Source organism: Atractosteus spatula, chromosome 9 (assembly GCF_055471065.1).
Source record: "Atractosteus spatula isolate fAtrSpa1 chromosome 9, fAtrSpa1.hap1, whole genome shotgun sequence".
Taxonomy (NCBI): domain Eukaryota; kingdom Metazoa; phylum Chordata; class Actinopteri; order Semionotiformes; family Lepisosteidae; genus Atractosteus; species Atractosteus spatula.
In genome coordinates this window covers 2,557,735-2,577,509 of record NC_142714.1, presented here as the reverse complement: position 1 = coordinate 2,577,509, position 19,775 = coordinate 2,557,735, and the positions used below count along the sequence as shown (strand labels likewise).

The window sequence follows — 19,775 nt, the reverse complement described above, 5'->3', positions numbered from 1 at the left end:
CTCTTGTTTCTTATTGTATTATTTCACTGTTTCCACTGGGTGGCGTGCTCAACAAGCCTCAAACAGAGCTTCCTGTCTGCATCATACTGTAGCCAGGCTTACAATCACACATTGATTTTGTAACATCAAATGCTCTATTTTATTAAAAAATTGAAAATACACTTGAAAAAACTCTTTGATGGTCATAAAAGTGTCAGTGTCTGCTGGCTGATGATTTAGACTTTGAAAATTCAGACACTGCCTTCATGTTCAACACTCTTTTGTATTGTACAATTATATTAGGAATTTAATAACATATTGTACTGCACTGCAATACTGCACATGACATGCAAGTTAAAAAGTATACTTAATTTTGATGATTTTTATAATGAAACTGGAAAATTGTCATTCTTTGAAATATGTTTATTTAAGCATCTGTAGGATGACTTTGATATCTATGGTCAGACATCAGGATTGGGAGGATTTAAGAATTCCTACTAGCTGTAGGAATAGGGGTGGACCCAGGGTTAGGCAGGATATAGTACGAGGGTCAGGATCAGAGTAAGAGAAGGGTTAGGATTGAGGGCTTAGAGTTGGATTAGGTTTGTGGTTGAGAACATGAGAATTCTTACACATGGGAGGAGTAAATACAAAACACATACTGGAAGACACATGTGGAAACTATGTGGACGTACATTTAAAACTGGGAACCTGTTTTATTAAACCTAGATGACTACAAGCAGACACGTCGAGCCGTGGGGAAACACACTTGAAACCGAGTACACAAGGAATTTGTTTTGTGCAAGGGAGTGTGGGAGTATGGGATAAGCTACCTGCCATGTTGCTGAAGCCCCTTTCTTCAGCAGAATAGTATGCTAAAATGCTGTCAAACTCTGGAAATCTGTATCTACTGCATAATAATTATTAGCATTTCTGGTATATAATAGTAATTAGCAATTAAGATTATTTGGATTAAAGCTAGGACTAGGGTAAGTTTAAGGTAGTAGGGCAATGATTATAATTTAAATTGGACAGACTGTAGACTTCGGATTAAGATTAGGAATAAGTAACAGCTGGACCTGGGTCACAGGAAACAGCAGAAATAACCTTTTGGCAGTGACTCTTGGGAATGACTTGACATGTGCACATACTCTATATATGTTCCAATGCAACTTAAAGCCAAAAGGTCTACTGAACATATAGCAGAAATACTGGCATTCATCAAATATACAGATATATCCTAATTTATTTTGTCTAATGCTACAGTACATAAACTGCATCTAAGACTCAGGCTAAAGCACTGTGCTTGTGGGTTGATAACAGAGCACCATCAGGAAGAAGTAAATTAATATTAATCACACTATGTGCAAAATGGTCCATAATAAGCTGAAGAGCAGTCACACTCTGTTCAAACAGCAGAGCTGCAAGGTCACTTTAAATTATAATGGTTATTACGGGCTGCTCATTGTCATCTGGTGAATTCCAGGATTTGAGGAGATGATTGTTGCTGCTGCTGACAGGACTAACATGCATCCGAGGTGCAGGGAGCCGAGATGGAGGAGGGTGTCTGCACAGGTCTGTCTGTACTACAAATCAAGTCAAGTATAGCTACTGTCGAAACTACAGAACATTATCGGCTAGGTCAGAGCCTCCTACCCTTGACCTACACTAGGCAGCTGTTTAGGAAATACAGCAGTTTAAGGACTGAGAGAGAAGAGAAAGTGCCAGGCTGGAGAAACAGGGCAAAAGGAGATTACAATGCTATAGTGTGTTTCAGGCAGGATGGAGGAGGAATGGGTGAGGAGCAGGGATGAGGAGACCCTGGCAGTGGAGGAGGCACAATGACAAAAATGACTCATATTCTGGTCAGATCAGCTTGAAGCCCGAAAGGAACGCAGAGCTGAGAGAGCTTCGAGTAGGATTTCCTGCCAAGCTGCCCGCCCATCTGCAGCAACAGGGAATGAGGGAGTGAAGCAGCACTAGTGTGAGGCAGGCAAGCTGACACTGCGGTGCGTCTCGTCGGGGAGCAGTGTTTGGGCCAGGGATGATGTCACTGGCGTCAAGAAGGTAATGGAGAAGCTCACTGGCACAGTATATACAAAACAGAGAGGTGCATGGACCTAAACAACCTTTTGGACGAAACCTTTGAGAACTGACTTCTAGATTGCATTTTAAGCACAATAATTTAAGAACAGCTGATTGAGATGTCATCCAGGTCTAAGAAGCACCTCATCTCATCCTAAGTAATTCACTTCAACAGCTATGTAGTTTGCTCCAGAGACATTACCTACAGAATTGATGTTTTATTCTGGAGTTTTAGCAATGCCTACTTCAATTCTTAAGCAGGCTTTCACCAACAATCTAGAAAGAAGCCAAATGATCTAATTTCATTGTTTCTATCTTGGCAGGTACAAAAGCAGATAATACTGATTTGCTTCAATTTTGAGAAGTAAAGACACCAAAAGGAAACACCCTACTCTGGCCATCTGCACTGAGGAATCCACAATCAATTATGATAAAGTTACACAACAACGGGTAAGAGGCAATTCAAGCAAAACTGTATTATCGGTTAGGTGAAATCAGAGAAACACTCTAGAAAGCAGGAAACCCTCCTTTCTGAAACTGGTAAACCCATAACAGGAAATACAATTGTGTAAAAAGGATTTGGTCAGAATGTTGCTTCTGAAACCTCTTTCATGTGTTAATTTTAACAGTGTAAAGTATATTAAAGCAAGTCCCTTGTAATAAATGCTGGATAACTGGAAAGACAGCTTGGCTTACTGCTAAGTCACTGTTTAAATGCACACTGAAAGCACAGAAGCAATCTCTGATCTCACTGCACCTTGTTCTTCCTGGTAACACCGTAGGTACAGTGCTGCTCAACCAGAAAGTTACAGCACTTAGGAGGCAAATTACTGTAATCTCAAAAATGGGAACCGCTTTACACAGCCTTCAACTTGAAAGCAGGACAGCATTAAACATTTAGCAACAGCAAGAAATTAATAGAACGGTTTGAATGACAAATTCAAAGACAGAACATACATACTGTACTGTATGTATATATCTTATTTCATTTTTGTATTGATTGTTGTTCTTTAGTTTTGTTTTTAACAAAAAATAAATTAACCAAGTAGATTAGATAGTGAATTGAACATAAATCTGTCATAAAAATATAAAATGTCAGCTAAAGCAATTTACTGTATTCTCCGTATAAATTATTTAAAAAAAATACAGGTGCACTATTTTGTACTGATACATCAGGCTACATAAGGCTGCAAAAGAAAAATTACATAAAAATTGTAATGGTATTTCATAAGTAAGTCTGTGATGTACATGATATAAAAAAGAAAAAAAAGAACTCAGTCCCTTGAAGTATAAACATTTACATTTGAAACAGTTTCCGCAATTTAAGGTAGTGGGGGGCTAAACTCTTTAATATTTCTAAGCACAACTCCCAAAGAATGATCAATGCTTAGAAACAGTAGCTCTTAATAGGAGGTCAAAATGCACATATTCAGAAATTATCATCAGTCATAATTCTGCATAATGATCGTGCCACAATTCTTATGAGGAAAGCCCATAACCACCTCACTGACAGTAAGACCAATTATGCAATGATGTTTCTCAGCAAAGGTCTAGCAAAGACTTAATTGCCTAATTCTAACTAAAATAAAGATCCTTCAGTTCTGAGGTCTCTTGCTTTACTACTGTACATCATTATTGTGAGGCCTAAAGGTGCTGACTTATTCAATTGCCTATTAAACAATTAACAGTGCTACTGAAGGTTTTAAGACATCCTGCCAGCTGGAACTGGTACAATACGGTTTGTGACAGGCTTCCAACTCATGTGCTCGATTTTTACTAAGATAGGACATAAGATACGTCATTTCTTACAGATTAATTTATCAAAACATGTATAAAGGCAGAATTCTCCAAAACCTAAAACAGTAAGTGGCAGGTAGCCAGCTGGTCCTGTTTCTAATTTTGTGCCACAGTTCTGCTGACTCTAGTGAATCACCTGTGCTTCAGACTACAGCAGTGTCAATCTACTGTACAAAAATGATTTCTAAAAAAAAGGAACATCAAATTAAATATATAACTTTAAATAAATTTATTACATTAGGATGTTATTTTTGTGTATACGTGTACCTCTCACGTTTTTTTATTGATTGTTTTATAGCACTTGAATAATCTCTAACGAAGATACTGGTGTTTGATCTGCATTATGTGAAGTGTAATGCATTCACAGACATAACCCTAGAAGTGAAAGAACACATTTCAGTACCTCTTTCAAGCAGCCCATGAAATTGTTGCTGACAGGAGAACCAGGCAGATCCGCTGTACTTGGACTACCACCAACATAGAAGAAGTCATCTGAGCCAAGCATGGTGTAGTCTTCTTGTGTGTACCCAGTAGTGGTTAAGATGCCATCTACAGATATTGTCACCTGTTCAAAGAATATAAGCAAGAAAACAATGCCCACACATGACCTTCTAGGATTGTTTCACAGGAGGTACTGTCTCCTAGGACTCGTTCAGTCATTTTTGGATCGTATGGTTCAGTCTCCATTTTCTGGATTTGAATAAGACCCATTACAATTTTTTCTTCTTTTTATTATTATTTTGGTTTTGAAGGAATCGCTGACAAGTAAAGAAAATATTTGAGAAACATATTTTCTTTACCTTGATGGGGGCAAGAAAATGGAAGAGTTTTGGTTGTCGCCATCATTGAGGTTTAGAGGGTTAGTCAATGTTAAAACCAAGAACAATCGCTTGTACTTGTTTTATTCAGGGTTACAGTTTCGGATCAGTCGAACATCGACGAGCATGCGTCCCAAAAGGAGTCTTACCATCAAACATCATGAATGCGCAAGCCATGATTTTGTCGGGTGTGTCGGGGGGGGGGGGGGGGGGGGAGGTTGTTTTTCTCAAAAACGGCTCAAACCAGGGAAGAAAGTCAAGTCAAGGAGGCCACCACCGATATGAGCAAGACGCCTAATAAACTCAAAAAAGCATGCAAGCGCCAAGCATGAAACACCCAGGCACAAGGAAGGGCACAGGAGAGGTGTAGGTGCTGCCACAGGCACTGCCGGCCCTCACATGCCATGAGAACAAAGGCGGAGTCCGGTGTGGCAGGGACACAGAGCCGGGGCACAGGGGGGAGTTAGAGTGTTAGTGGACACACGTAAGCAGACAGGGTGGGATGGACACAGGTGGTGGGGGAAGCAGTGATATTTAGGCATGCCATGCACAGAGTGTACTGGAAACAACTGACAGAGCTCCCGCGTTTCCATTTTGTTTTTTGTAGTTGTTGTTGTTGTTGGGTTTTTTTTTATGGAAAGCTTCTGCCAGTTCGCCTGTAGTCTTCACCAAAAAAAATAAAAAATAAAATGTGGAGGCTTTGTTAATACACTAAGCCCTACAAACAGGCCTGATCTGAAATCTTAGCAAGAGTGGAAGACGTTAAAAGAAGAGAGGGGGGGGGAAAAAGAAGTAAAAGCCGTGGTGAAAATCTGGGGGAGGAGGGGAAGGGGGAGGAAATTAAAAGTGAAGAAAGCCAAGAAATACCAACCCCGTTTCCTCATTTTTTGATAATGGTGTCTACAATGAAACCGAAATAAAAGGAAGAGGGGAAGGGTACACACGGCAAACCCAAAAAAAGACAATAAGAATGATATCTACCAGACAATGTAGTTTGTTTACCATAGCGTGTCCAATGCCTGAGTGCTTTGCGGAAAAGGGGGGAAGAAAGGAAATTAAAAAATAGTGAACAGAACGGTTGTTAATAAAAAAATGAAACAAAAAAACAATGATGAGTAATTAGGGTGTTAGTACATTAGTTGGTTAGGTATCGGTTAGTAAAAAAAATGATTCATTCCATGAATGGTTAGTGTTAGTCTTACAAAGCGTGTCCTTTCGAAACAGAGAGAGAGAGAGGGAGAGAAGAGAGAGATGCAAGGGCAGGAGTAAAGGCCCAGAGCTACTTCAACTTGATCAAGTTCCAAAACCACAATATTTCTTGGCAGGACAACCCTACCGAGGGCACAAGTCTTGTCTTAGTAGTAATATGAAATCAGTACTTACTTGTCAACCTCTTCCAAAACTCAAACCGTAGTGTGATCCCAAAAGCGGTTTTACTTGTCACTGAAGCTAACGGCCTCCCCACCAGTCAGCTATTAAAAGCCCTTGCACTTGTAAACTATACTACGAATTCCACATCCTCTCTGCAGTTCCCCACTCTGTTCACTGGAGCTGAATGTGACCATCTGTAAATCAATGATTTTGTGTGTAATCTGTTGAGCACCTCTCAAATCTGGCACAGCCAAACCTGTAAACTCCTATGAAATTCAAGTTCTTGAGCAGTTTTGTACTTGTCTTTTTCCTGCATCTGCCTTATGTAGTTTATATTTTTATAAATGTAGATATACAGGTGCACATGTATCAATATTTACAAACAGTATAATATCATAAAACAATCTAACTACCGGATAAAGCACATAACCCCCCATGTAACCAAAAAATACAAATACTGTAAATCAACAATAAAAGACGCAGCACTCCTAACTATAATCTATAAGGCAGTTTCCTATACAGAGATGGATGGCACCATCATCTGGGCAGCACAGCGATGAAACTATTGTCCCCTCTGTTCTGATACTGCCTCCTCATCTTCCGTCTGCAGTGCTAGACCCATCTAGGTTAAAGCTCCCCAAGAAAAAGAAAGAACCTGCACTATTTGTACTGTACATCTTGAACTATGGTTTGCTAACAGCTTTACAGTTACAGAAATACTTCTATTGGGTTGACAGATATGGCCTGACTTGGTTGGCACTCCCTTGCTTCAGATAGAGTCGCTAGACCCAAGAGTGGTGGAAATAGCTACAGGAAAAATTCAGTCTTCTACAGCCATCAAGCTAGTGATGGTGTCTGACAGAGGAGCCTGCTTAGAGAAGCAAAAAGTGACGTAAAATGGATAAAATCAGAAAGGAAATTGGTGCTCTTGGAATTCGGAACATAATCTTTTACATTCACAGCAGAAGAAAAATAAACTGAAAGCCATCTGAATAAAATTTCAAAAAGTCAACTGAAAGTGAAAAGAATTAGCACAGAAAGGCTATGGACAGGAAAATAAAATATATTATTTAATGGCATTCATAAAGAGAATGAGAAAAAAGAAAACATAACAGAAGCAACTACTTAAAAAAAAACAAAAAAAAGAATGCCAAAATAAATAAGAGATCACTTCTACACGCATATCAGAGTGAGGGCTTTCGTCTGCTGCTTGCTCTCCCCTGCTCGCCCATGCGACACACCCCTCATCGATCCCCATCATTACCTGTCGCAAGTTCCGCGTGACCTTTACGTCATGCCACGAGTTGTCGTTGAATTTGCCGTTAACCGGCTCTACTATGGCCTCGAAAGCCCCCGATCCCAGGTTGATGACGAGGGACACGGCTCCGTCCTTCAGCGCCAGGTTGACGTAGTCCGCCGACTTGCCCGTGTGCAGGATGAGCCCGTTGCGCTGCCAGGTCTTGAACGACAGGGTGATCTCGTCGCTGCTGCTCTGGATGGGGTTCTGCGACAGGTCGTAGCAGAAGTACTCCGACCCCCGGAAAGTGGCGACGTTCTCCTCTCTCGCTGCAGGGAACAGAGAGGACGTGTTTTTAAGCGTCGTGCTTTTCACCCTTCGAGTTCCTCCTAGCCCTGCCGTGAAAACCGGCACATGTGAGGGAAAACCTGGGGCAGACGCAGGCAGTACTACAGTAGCATGGTCAACAGATTTGAATTTTGCAATTTTCTGTTTAAGGACGCAAAGACGTCAGCAATTTCGAGATCAAAGTGAAAAAGAACCCACCCTCATTCACTGTACAGTGAGTTAAAGAGCACAGTACATACAGTATATAATGTACAATGTACGCGCACACAGTTTAACGCATGCTAAAAAGCAAACAATGGAAATAAAAGTCCCCCTCAAAACATGGACTGCAATGCTGGGCCTTCAATTCCATGGAGACTGCACTCGTTCGAAAATGCTTTTTCAGTGTTTTTTAAAGTAAGACATGTCCATGCGTCTGGAGTGTTTGCACTCATCTGAATCTATTACACTCAGAAACTCTTTAAGCAAAATACTCATTTCAGTTAAACACTAAAGCTTTAATAAGCTCATCAGGATAGGCACACAATATACAGTAGAATGTCTCACACATAACAACAACACAGATGCCTTTCCTCGATTTTAATGCTACTGTATATATGTAATGCTTACATGTGTTGTATTTTAATCGTGAACAGTTTAAAGATCATTGAAAACAGATGTACAGGTACAACATCACTGCTTAAATTCCTTATTTTCAAATCATGTTGATTAAAAGATTTTTGTTAGTGTGGATCATGCCATTTTACCTTAAGTATTTCTTTCACTTAACCCAAAGTATTTCCCTAAATGAACTGTCTATCACTGAATGAAGTGTTTTCATTTTTTTAAAGCCACCGAACTACCCATGGGTAGCAAATTATCGGCACAGCTTGAAACCCACCCACTATCTTAAGGAAAAAAGTCAGTGCATTTTATTTTAAGGGATAACAACTAGAACATTCATGGGAAATGCACAGAGCAAGAGATACTAGTACCTTCAAAACTAAGCACTGTGTTCAGGAACTGCCAGCTAATATTCTGATGTTAAATGTGAACAAAAGCAGTTGAAGAATGTAATTAAATAAACTCTCACTACATCACCATAGGAGGTACAGTAGCAATCAAAAATAACCTGTCTCTGCAGTCGCTAGCAGTGGCTCTAAAATATTGATCACACCAATTATTAGTACTGGACTGGTTACTCGTGAAGCTGCTTCCTGTAAACTGCGGTCACTGCGCTTGTCCAGGCTATCAGTGTATGAACTTGCTAGTGTGTGATAGAGGAACAGGGTTTTAATATGTTGCAATGAATTTTCTGTGTTGTAGTGTCTTGAGGTTTTCACTAAGCTGACATGGTGAGAGATTTCCCACATCTGCTTAGAGCAAAATTTAAGTCAGTGGTTTTTATTTATGAACAGTGGGTAGCTAGGGGGGACATTTGTAAACCAGACTGTGCCTTGCATTCCAATAAACCAAGTATTAACCTTATGAAAGTGCTTTAATTGCTCCTTAGAAGATCCAACAACCCAGACCCAAGAACTCAACCTGTGTTGGATACAGTATACATTTCTGAGCAAGTTGTACTATATAATAACACATCTATAAATTTAGATAAACTGCATTTAAGATTTCTTTTTATTTAAAAACAGTCTTTTTCTTCATTAGATTTACTGTACGCATTTTATGTTTAAATAGCATAAGTTACTTGTTAACATTTCTAGAAAATGCCCTACAGTGTATTGAAAAATAATTAACACAGTTACAATTATTTGAACTCACTGCAATGTTATATACGTATAAAATGTAAAAACACACAAAATATATATAGAGTCCAAAATTAAAAACACAGTATTCAAAACAAGTTCGTAAACGATCTGTACAAGAGCAAAAACTACTAAAGAATACAGTATTTCAGTGCATAAAGTTTAAGTCTACAAATGATTTATACAGTACACAATCTCAAAAACCATTAATTTCTCTGCAAATCATGTTTTTTAAATAAATACTAACTAGTAAATTATTTTACCCCTTTACATTCATCTATTTTTGTTGTGCTTTGTTTGATTTGTAAATGACTAATTGAACTGACAGTTTAACTGGGTTCAGGTTACACTCTTCAATACCCTGCACAATTCATTTTTCCCAGTTTTGGGAATTACTGATTGTTAATTAACCCAGCTAAAAAATACAAACCTTGTTATAGCATTTGGAAAAAATAAAGAAAAACTTCTACAGCACATTTCAAATGCTTAATTATTTGTTTCCTCTATCAGTAGAGAGGAAGAAGAACAATTATAAACCCAACAGACACGTGCTTTAAAGCTAAATCATGCTGGAAATTGCAGGTCTGCATAATCAGCTTTCCTTTCACTCAAATGTTAAGGTTGGTTGCTCAGTGTGCAAATCCAAAAATGTCAGAATGATGCCCAACTTCATTAGTTTTTGGCTCAGCTACTCGAAAACAAGGGAGAGCTTAGTGTTTGCCCAGCAGGGATTAAGACTGGAGACGATCCACGTCAAGAGAGATGTTTCCCATAAATTCAGACAATCTACTTTATTTCAGTAGGGTGAGTGATACATTTTTGTAACTCCAGCACTAAAGGGCCCATTGATTTAGTACCTCATGTCTTTTTTAACTTTGCTCTCTGTGACAGAAAAATAGTAATTAATAAAATGACAGTTTTTCTACCAATAGATGTTCATGGGTCACCAATGTTCTAATATGTGTAACACCCTTTATTCCGTAATACAGTTAAAGTATAATGAGCAGAAACACAGACTCAGTGGGTTCTCAGTGAGTCTGTGTTTTTGCCTGCTCAGTTTATAAGGCTGACGAAGGTGAGCAGAGTGCCCCTCTTGGCTGTAGACACACAATGAGTTAGAGGGAAAATAAACACTTTAAACAGTACAAGTGCACTTGAGCAGACATGCAGTAAGGATACAGGATCCCAGCTCTATGAAAGACTCTCAGAATGCCTGACACAAGACATAGCGCATTTATTTCCCCAAAGAAGCACCTCTGGTGCCATTTTGGACATTCAAGCTAGCCAAGACCCAAACAGTATCCCGAAGGTCCAGGCCTGTGCACACACCCTCTACAACATAATAAGAACAAGTCACACAAAGTGATCACAGCTGAACAGTGTATGATATTCTCAACACCTTGTTATTAAAAAAAAAAGACTGGAGATGGTGATTAAAGATTTTTCTGTAGTTTCAAGAGCAGTGAATCCTGACCAGCAGGAAAGAATTGCGTATAAACACAGCTAAGACATTCCTAAAGAGGGGACTTTTTACAACATTTTGTTATTGCTAACTCAATGCTGCATTTACAGTATATTAAAAAGGTGAACTAATGTATATAAAAAATTCCTTTAAAAAAATACCCAGTCATGTACAGGGATGTTTTTTATAAGCTAATAAGATACTATTAAAAGCATTATTGTTGGGGGAAGCTATAGGTATACCAAATGTCTTTAAATAGTTTCTGCACATTCAGTCATTTGCCACTGACTTGCATCCTTGCTGGAATTTGAAACCAGGATCTCTTGGACTTTAATCAGGCCACCTAGTCATGCTGTTATCAAATATTAATTTAACAGAATGTTGTTTTTACTAAAGAGACTCAGATGCTTTACCACCAGATGTTACCTCATCCATTAATTCTGTCCTGCTTAATTCTTAATGAGGTTTGAACACAAAAATTGAACGTCTGTGTTCGTGACTTAATGATGGATACTATAAAGATACCGTTAAGAATAAGAATAAGAATGCTTAATATATCTTTTACAAGAACCGATGGATGCTGAAGACTTTGACATAATGAACCAACAAAACAACAATCCCTTTTGCTGGTGCTCTGTGTGGAGAGAATCTACAGAATTTTTTTAAACCAACGTTATTAAAATAAAGACTATATCTATGCTAATGTACCTCAATTTGTCCTCAGATGAGCATTCATAGATACAATTAATTGAAGCATAAATGTTATACACATTTCATTTACGGATGCAGTATATAAATGGTTAAAAAATTCTGTTTGCTTTTTGCAATTAGGACAGCTCTCATTTGGTCATGAGCTCTGTCCATTTGTATGCACCTGCTAATGTTAATTCACATTTAAAGTTTAAACATGGGGTTGGTATGGTTTGTGCTGCTGGTTTAAGAACTGGTTTCAGAGCCACACTGCTATAATTCAATTTCAGCATTTATGGTTAAGAAATACAGAATGGAGTTGGAGCAATCTGCAAATTCAAGTTATTTTTTATGTTTATTTCTAAAAGCGCTTTGAGGAACCCAAAGCTTGCAACTGCAGTATACCTTGAACTGTCAGAGCGCAAAGTCCATGTACACTCAAGTCCAAGGCTGTGCTCCACAATCCTGCCACCCCACCACCAGGAGAACAACACATCTGTGCACATTCACAGATGCGGGCCTTCACTCAATACAAAACAACCATGATCAGTATTCACTCACTTTCACCAGCAAGCCAAAGAGAACTGGAGCAGCAAGAAGGAGATGGCAATTGCTCTAAAATATGGAAACTTCATAATGAAATCTTTATGACTAAAATGAGCACAGTAGAGTGATTGTTATCGAGCAATGAATTTAACTGTTTCCTAACGCTCTTTTTTATCATTTACTCTATGATAAATGAGAGGTGATAACTTACGGCACAATTCATTCATAAAAGTGTCGGCCGCTGCAGAACTGGATGAGAAAAAGTTATGGCATCTATAAATTAAATTCAGTTTAAGAAGACGATACAAGAACATTCAAGACTCCGTACTAAAAATGTAACGTTCTCTGGAGTATAGCGTATTCATAAATTACCTGCTTTCAAACACGCTGGACTACCCTCAGGAAGATTAATCTTAGGCTTTGACATTGTGTTTTACATGCATCTGTGTGACTTTTGTTTGCTAAAAACACAATTTGAATTAAGGTTTTGCAGACATGCCAAATATCCCAGTTCCAAACCCCTTACTGTAGCTGCATTTCAGCCTCTAAAACACAATAAAATGAACAACTCAGAGGACAACATGAAAAATCAGTTTTGTCAATCTTGTTTAGATAAATTTCCCCCTTACACTTAGGGACAGGAACACTGAGCTGATGGTTGTTTGCTATCTCTACAAGTATTACATTTATAAAATACAATAATAACTCCTTACATTCCTACACCATTTTTTATTTGAAACGTTTCTTTGCATACTGTATAGGAGGGAACCCACTTCATCCGCTACTTCGGACAGCAAAGCTGGCCGACATGCTGCAGTCATTCTGCGCCAGCAGCCCCACTGTATAGTAGATCAGGTGAAATGAGAAATTAAACTAATGGAATTAAGAAAGGATTTTGGTAGGTGAGACTGTACAAGTGTTAACACTTGTACTAATATCTAAGGAAAGTGGTCCAGCCCTCAGTTTAAAGTCTAATCTGAAGGAAGGAACCTCCTAAACACAATGTACCAGATCATCATACTGGTGACTTGGTTTGGAAATACTGGTTCTGACGAATGAGCGACTCCCATTGGTGTGTTAATAGTACTAACAGCAGCAAGCAGGAGTTTCTGTCACGCCCTGTACACCTAGAGGGTGCTCTACTTCTGTCCTGTTCTTAGTTCCCTGTGATTATTCATGACTTTCCGGTGTATCCTGTTGTTTAGCCTATTTACTTCCTATGTCTGCTCTGCTCCTCGCTCAGCATTGAGGATACGGATGTCCTGAGACCCGCCTAGCACCAGGTCGCCCCATGTCCGTGGCCTGAGGGCATAGGTTTCTATACCGACATCGTCTGACCCCTGAGCCTGAGCTAACCTCCATGCTGCCCCTTTCACTGCTACACATAGGGTCTCTACTGCTCTCCTGGTTATTCCACGGCTTGCCCTTCCAACATCCGTGTCAGAATGCTGAGCCATACTTTGACCTTATTTTTTTGTTTACCTGCATTGCTTTGGGCTTTTTTTTCAGTTCTCCATTCTAGTCGCGGGATGCCTCTCCCAACATCCGCCTACGAATACCTGGCTTTCTATGGGATGTCACTCCCGGCATCCGTGACAAAATGTTGAGCTTATTTTTATCCCTGCAAGCGGTGTTTTTGTATTTTTTCCCCGGGGTTTTTTTTTTTTTGTTGTTTTTATTTCCTGTCTCTGTTGTGAGTTATTTTTCTTTATGTGTTGTTTGTTCCCCTGTTCCTTCATGGTTTTTTTTGTTGTGTGTAATTTTTTACAGGTTTCTGTCTCGCTCCTCCAGAGCCCAGCCCGGTCCCCCCTTCCTCTACTCAATAAAGGTTTATACCCTGGAGGAGGGGGTAGCTCTCAGCCGTGGACTCCCGGAGGTTTCCTTTCAGTTAAATGAGGTTTTTCCTCCCCCCAGTACTGTTCAGCTTTTTTTGGGGTCAGGAGCCACCCTTGAAGGTGGGGGGTGGGGTACTGTCACGCCCTGTACACCTAGAGGGCACTCTACTTCTGTCCTGATCCTAGTTCCCTGTGATTATTCATGACTTTCCAGTGTCTCCTGTTGTGTAGCCTATTTACTTCCTGTGTCTGCTCTGCTCCTGGCATTGAGGGTACGGATGTCTTGAGACCCGCCTAGTTCCAGGTCGCCTTTACCGTGGCTTGAGGACATAGGTTTCTTCCCCGAAATCGTCTGAGCCCCTGAGCCTGGACTAAGATCTGTGTTGCCCCTTTTACTGCTACACATAGGGTCTCTACTGCTCTCCTGGTCATTCCACGGCTTGTTCTTCCAACATTCGTGACAGTTTCTTTGTTGTCTCCCATCCCAGTACTGACCTAAACCTGTAATTCTGACATCCAGTAAGAATTAAGCAATAGTAATGCACAGTAAGTAATTCTAATGCCTGTTCCTCTCAACACTGGTCCGGGAACATGCCTGTTTGGCTTCTGAGCTGTGACTCGGAAAATCAGGTTATTAAGCTTATGCTGTTAACATTACTTTCTCCTATCCCTTACATATGAAATATTAGAAAATCTTTGAACTGAGTTTTCAGCTGAGGTTATATCTAAAAAATATTGAAGATTTGAATACATTCATGTTTCCATGTTTCCATAAACTTTGTTTTTTCCATAAACTTTAATAAGTGTGAAGATCATTCAGTTCAATCCCCTTAAACTAGACCTGATATTGTCCTTGGATGAGCAGACAAACACCACCTGGTCCCTGTCTGTGCAGTTGGAAGAGACTTTTCAAGCACCTATTACCAATAACATGCTCAACTTCATCCACCTTCAAGATCTGCACCTTCCTTCCGCAGAAGTTGTTCTGCATTTGTCATGCTCTTTCCATTCCAATGCTGAGAGACGAGAGATCAATAATGCCAACTCTGAAAATAAAGCTCATTTTGTCAAAATGTCCCTGATGTGTCTGCTGGACTTGCTTCTAGCACAATTATTTAGGCAAATGATCTGTTAAAAGAAGATGATGCTCAGCATAAATATCGCTTTAATGGGCATGTTACACTAGATGACCCACAGAAAAAAATTAGATCTGAGACAAAGTGTCTGAATTAGAGTATATACAGTACTGTATGTTCACACACAGTATGCTACACTTTTGTACAGTATCAGTTTAGGTTAAATACAGTAGCTACAGTATATATAAAATAGATTATGAAATCTCAGACTTGTTTTTTTCTTCAGTAAGCCCCTATTAATAAGTCTCATGTCTTCATTGTTGCAGATTTTTCTAATTTTGTTAAATATATTTATTCTCTGGTCCACCCTAAAAAATAGAATAAAAAAAATCAAGCTCTGGGCTGCAAGGCTATTTCTTGATCAACATAATACATTTCAAATAATTTACCATTGGATTAAATCAGATTATATATATCACATCACATTATTATATATAATTATAATTTACACTCACTACAAAATTGTGCTTCTGTAAATCAAATGCAATCTATAACTTTATATTATCCATTCATCTTTATTGCAATACATATTAAAAAATAATAATAATATAAACACCAGTATTATTACTGCATTATAAGAGTTCTTTCAGGGTCTTTAAAGACCCTGAATAGAGACTGTTTCCTTACATAAGCAGTTATCTTCCATCTGCTGAATCTCTCTGGAACCTCTCTGGACAGAGAAGTACAGTACATGCTTCTCCTCAAAACTAGCCATGAACACAGGTTTTTTTTTATATTGCCTTTCTTAAAAATACAATTAAAAAATATAAATGTAAACATTTGCACAAAAGGTTTAAGAATTAGCATGTGCCAAAAATGATGATATTTTCTCCAGACTGAAACTGACACTACAACACAGACTTATTCAGCTTATATTTAGGACAGGCAATGAAATTATATATTTCAAATAATGTTACAGTCCAGTTTAATTTTAAAATAAGGTGGCTCAGTTGCTAGGTCAATATCTACATATGCAAAGCACACACATTTAACATTTCCTACCTCCGTAGGTCACACTCTGGCATCTCAAACTCATTTTCTCTGCTTCCACAAAAATTTCATGTTTAAATCTGCAACAACTGTTGTGATTAATACCCAATTGACATTACATCTGCCATTAAACTAAGTCTCCTGCCTATTTTCAGAGATTATTTTTCAATTTGCTGTCTGTCTCAGACAGTGAAGGGGCCAGACAATCAGAAATAAATCACTTTGCATTTCTGAAGCACACTCTTTAAAATGCAAAGTCTGCCAAACCCGGGCACTGCAATTTATTTAACATTTTAAACCGGAGGAGAAGCAAACAGTCTCTCTCCGCAGCAAAGTCAAGCTGCACCTCCTGGACCACATCAGCTTCACTGGCTTGTTTTCGTGTAGCTCTTGTTGAAGAGAGGTCTGCCGCATTTCTGGTTCTGCTCTGGTGATTCGCTCCTCCCTTTTGCAGCTTTAGCAACTACTATTAGCTTTCTTTCTTTCCTGTAGTCTGCTATACCCAGTGGACAGCTCATGGAAAATTAACCTGGGGCTCCCTCTGGGAGCTGTAAAATGCAGGTGATCATTTTTCCACACATCATGCCCCCAAACTCCTTCTATTAATGCATAAACTACAAACCACCTGCTTTGCTTCAGAACACTCTCTGTCCTTGACCTTGAGAGTCCTTACTCCTTATGCTTCTTAAATACTAGCCACAAATATTTCATAGCATTTTTTAACATGTATCACAAGGAAAAGATCACAATTTGACACGTCATTTTTTACGTCTCACCTAAGCAAGCTTAGAAAAGATGTGTGCTTATATAGTATTTTCCTCCAGTCTCCTTCACTGGGCCGTGATGTTTTTTTTCTTTCCAGTATATTACTGTATAAAGTGCAAATTTAACTCCTTCCTTGACCACGATAAGATTCAGTAAGGCATAATGTATACCATTTGTGAATATTCAGATCATTGCATATAGGAAAATGGTCCAGAGCTGACTGATATTAGAAATGTAAGCCAAGAGGCTTCATTCTGTAAAGTGAAAGCAGAGAGGATAAGCCCTGTTATCCATCTATTCCCTCAGACAAGTCCAAAGAAAGCTTTTAGGGCTAATGATAATCAGGAGATGCTGTTCAAATATAATTAAAGACTTTCTAAAAAGTGAGATTAATTTATTTGGAGATGGTTAAATTAAAAAACTGATACGTCAGCAGTGTTTAAAGTGGACTTGGAGCAAGGAGGTCAGGTTTGAGAGCAAGTTGTTTTCCTCAGGATCACTCAGCTACATCCTCAGCTGTACTGTGTGAATGTTAATGGATCCTGTCCAATTTGTCACTATACTGTAAATAAGAATTTGTTCTCTGTTGCATAAAATAAAATATAAAAATTATAGATATACTGTGACAATACTGTGATCTTCATCCATTATCAGAAAATCACTTGACCCAATCAGCATTGTGATAACCCATACCCCATTCCAGGAGGACAAGGCAGAGAAGGAGAAGTCTATAAATCCCAGGGAAAACCCATACGACCACCTGCTAACATGCAAACTCCACACAGAAGGCACTCCAGCCCTGAATCAAAGCCAGCACCCAAGAACTGTGAGGCCGTGGTGCCAACCACCAGGCCAGCCTTAAGAATTCCCCATACCATTCAATAATCACTTACCTTAGAAATCAACTACACCGTAGTGTTTGAATAATTAAAAAAGTATATTGTTCATAATCATACCTACAAAATAGTTTTGGAACTTTTTTTAAATACTGTGTAATTGAAATATTAAAAGGCACCTCTTAGATAAAGAGGGGCTTAGCCAAATGGGTAATGAAAATTGTATTTGACAGTGCCCCTGCTAACACACTGGCAATCAATTATCTTCAACAGAGTGAGGTCAGCTTAAAAACATGAATGAAAGAAAGAAACATTCTGCCATCTCTGTAGCAAGCTAGCATGAGCCAAATAACTTCCTGGGCTCAAAGATGCCAAAGGTCTCCAGGATCTTTTATTGACATGGCAGGATACACCATCTTAATATCAATAGCAGCACTAAGAGGAAAAAAAAGCCAGGAGGTATGAAATGTAAGCCCTTCTCTTGCGAAACACAAGAGACACATGAAACTTGATACAAAAATATTTAAGTAGCGGTAAAATCAAGTCTATTTTTCAGTCATTGCTACCAATTTTAAAAAAACTACAATTGCACTCAAATCAGGTGAGAAGGTTCTGAGGTATATGGGTTGCTGTATGCAAGCATCTTCTTTGCTGCAACACACTTAGCTTATTCATTTGGACTGTTGGATTTCGTGGGTAATAATTGAGTCTAATAACCAGAGCCACTACACAGCACTGGCAATAAAAGGAACTATTGCTTTGATTAATGAAATTATAAACAAAAGTCTAAATTTCCACACATTAACTAAATGCAGGACATACTACTTTATAATACTAGCTCATATTAATAAGAGTAGCAGTATTATACAAGATATAATATACATAGTAGTTTTATTTCAAAGCTTTTATTTTAAAGTGTTGGTTGCTGTTTACATTTTCTATGCACAGTTGAAAAGAGCATACTGTAGCCTGCTCAATCCTCAGCTTATTTACCTTTGATGTTAGCAGTAGTTCACTAATTCCCTCCAATTTTCAAACACAGGTATGGATGATAATAAAACTAGTCCAAATAAACAACAAAAGCAGAATGCTGAAAAATGTACAATTTACAGTACATTCTACAATATTACAATGTGTTTTACAGAACAATTCTTGTTTTTCTGTAAATTGGTAAGAACACATTTTCATTTTTGACAAAAATCAGCAGTATATACTGTACTTTACAATACTACAGTTCAACAGACCTTGTTTTTCTATTTATAAAACCATTTTTCTGCCAACCTTAATTAATGTCTGCAGAAAGAAATTTCAATGCATGGAGTGATACAAATGCATTTTGCCCTGGGTGAAACCCAGCAGTGCAAACAGGATGGATGTGTCCAGTGTAACAAATATTTGACTATTGTGTTACCTGTGAAGGAAGCAACCAAAATTAGCATACACAACCTCACTGCCCGGGGGACAGTGACAATCGTGAACAATGTCAGTGTTCTAAAGGAAAAATAAATAAAATAAGACTACCACACAATGATAAAACTGTGGCTGTAATTAATAGCCTTTTGAAATTGTGAAGCAAATAACTAAAACTCAGTTTAAATCCCATTCCTTACTGTGTCAGAAGACAAATAAGAATTAATGAGGATAAGCACTGCCTTTGCAATAGGATGCTACACTGGATGGTGAGCAATTAATCCATGTGAGATTTATTTACTAGTCAATATGCAGAAACATCTCAAAGTCCATAAGTCCCGTGGATGTGTAAGTAAAGTGTCTGTGTACAGGGCTAGACCAGACCAACAATAGGAAGAGTCCCTTTATACTGTATAGCCAAAGTAATGTGCTGTCATATTCTTTTGCGAACACACCCAGAAAGACAAAACTGCTTAATAATTCCACGTCAATCAGCCCAAAGTCTTATCAGCACTGGACAGTTCCTCTTCAGAAGACCGACCTTTCATGTAGCTTTGAAAACAATGAGCATCAGCAAAGACAGCTCATGATGGTGAGCTGCAATGACAAAGCATTGTCTTGTGTTATTTCCATGCAAATGCCATAATCTGTGATTCAGGGTGGCCTGACGTGAAAGATCAACTCGCCGTGGAAAATATGGAACAATCGCAATCGAGGGATTGTCGGCG

General features: G+C 38.7%; 1 protein-coding gene across 1 annotated transcript in view; it reads right to left on the bottom strand.

Moving 5' to 3' along the window:
- The window catches only part of LOC148827937 (neurexin-3), a 379,354-nt gene that overhangs the window by 289,492 nt on the left and 70,087 nt on the right, over positions 1 to 19,775 (bottom strand). The window contains exons 4-5 of the mRNA XM_088924829.1: positions 7,315 to 7,616; positions 4,265 to 4,426 (exon numbers count right to left, since the gene is read on the bottom strand). Of these exons, the coding sequence (XP_088780955.1) occupies positions 4,265 to 4,426; positions 7,315 to 7,616 (464 nt within the window). The remainder of the gene's footprint in view (positions 1 to 4,264; positions 4,427 to 7,314; positions 7,617 to 19,775) is intronic.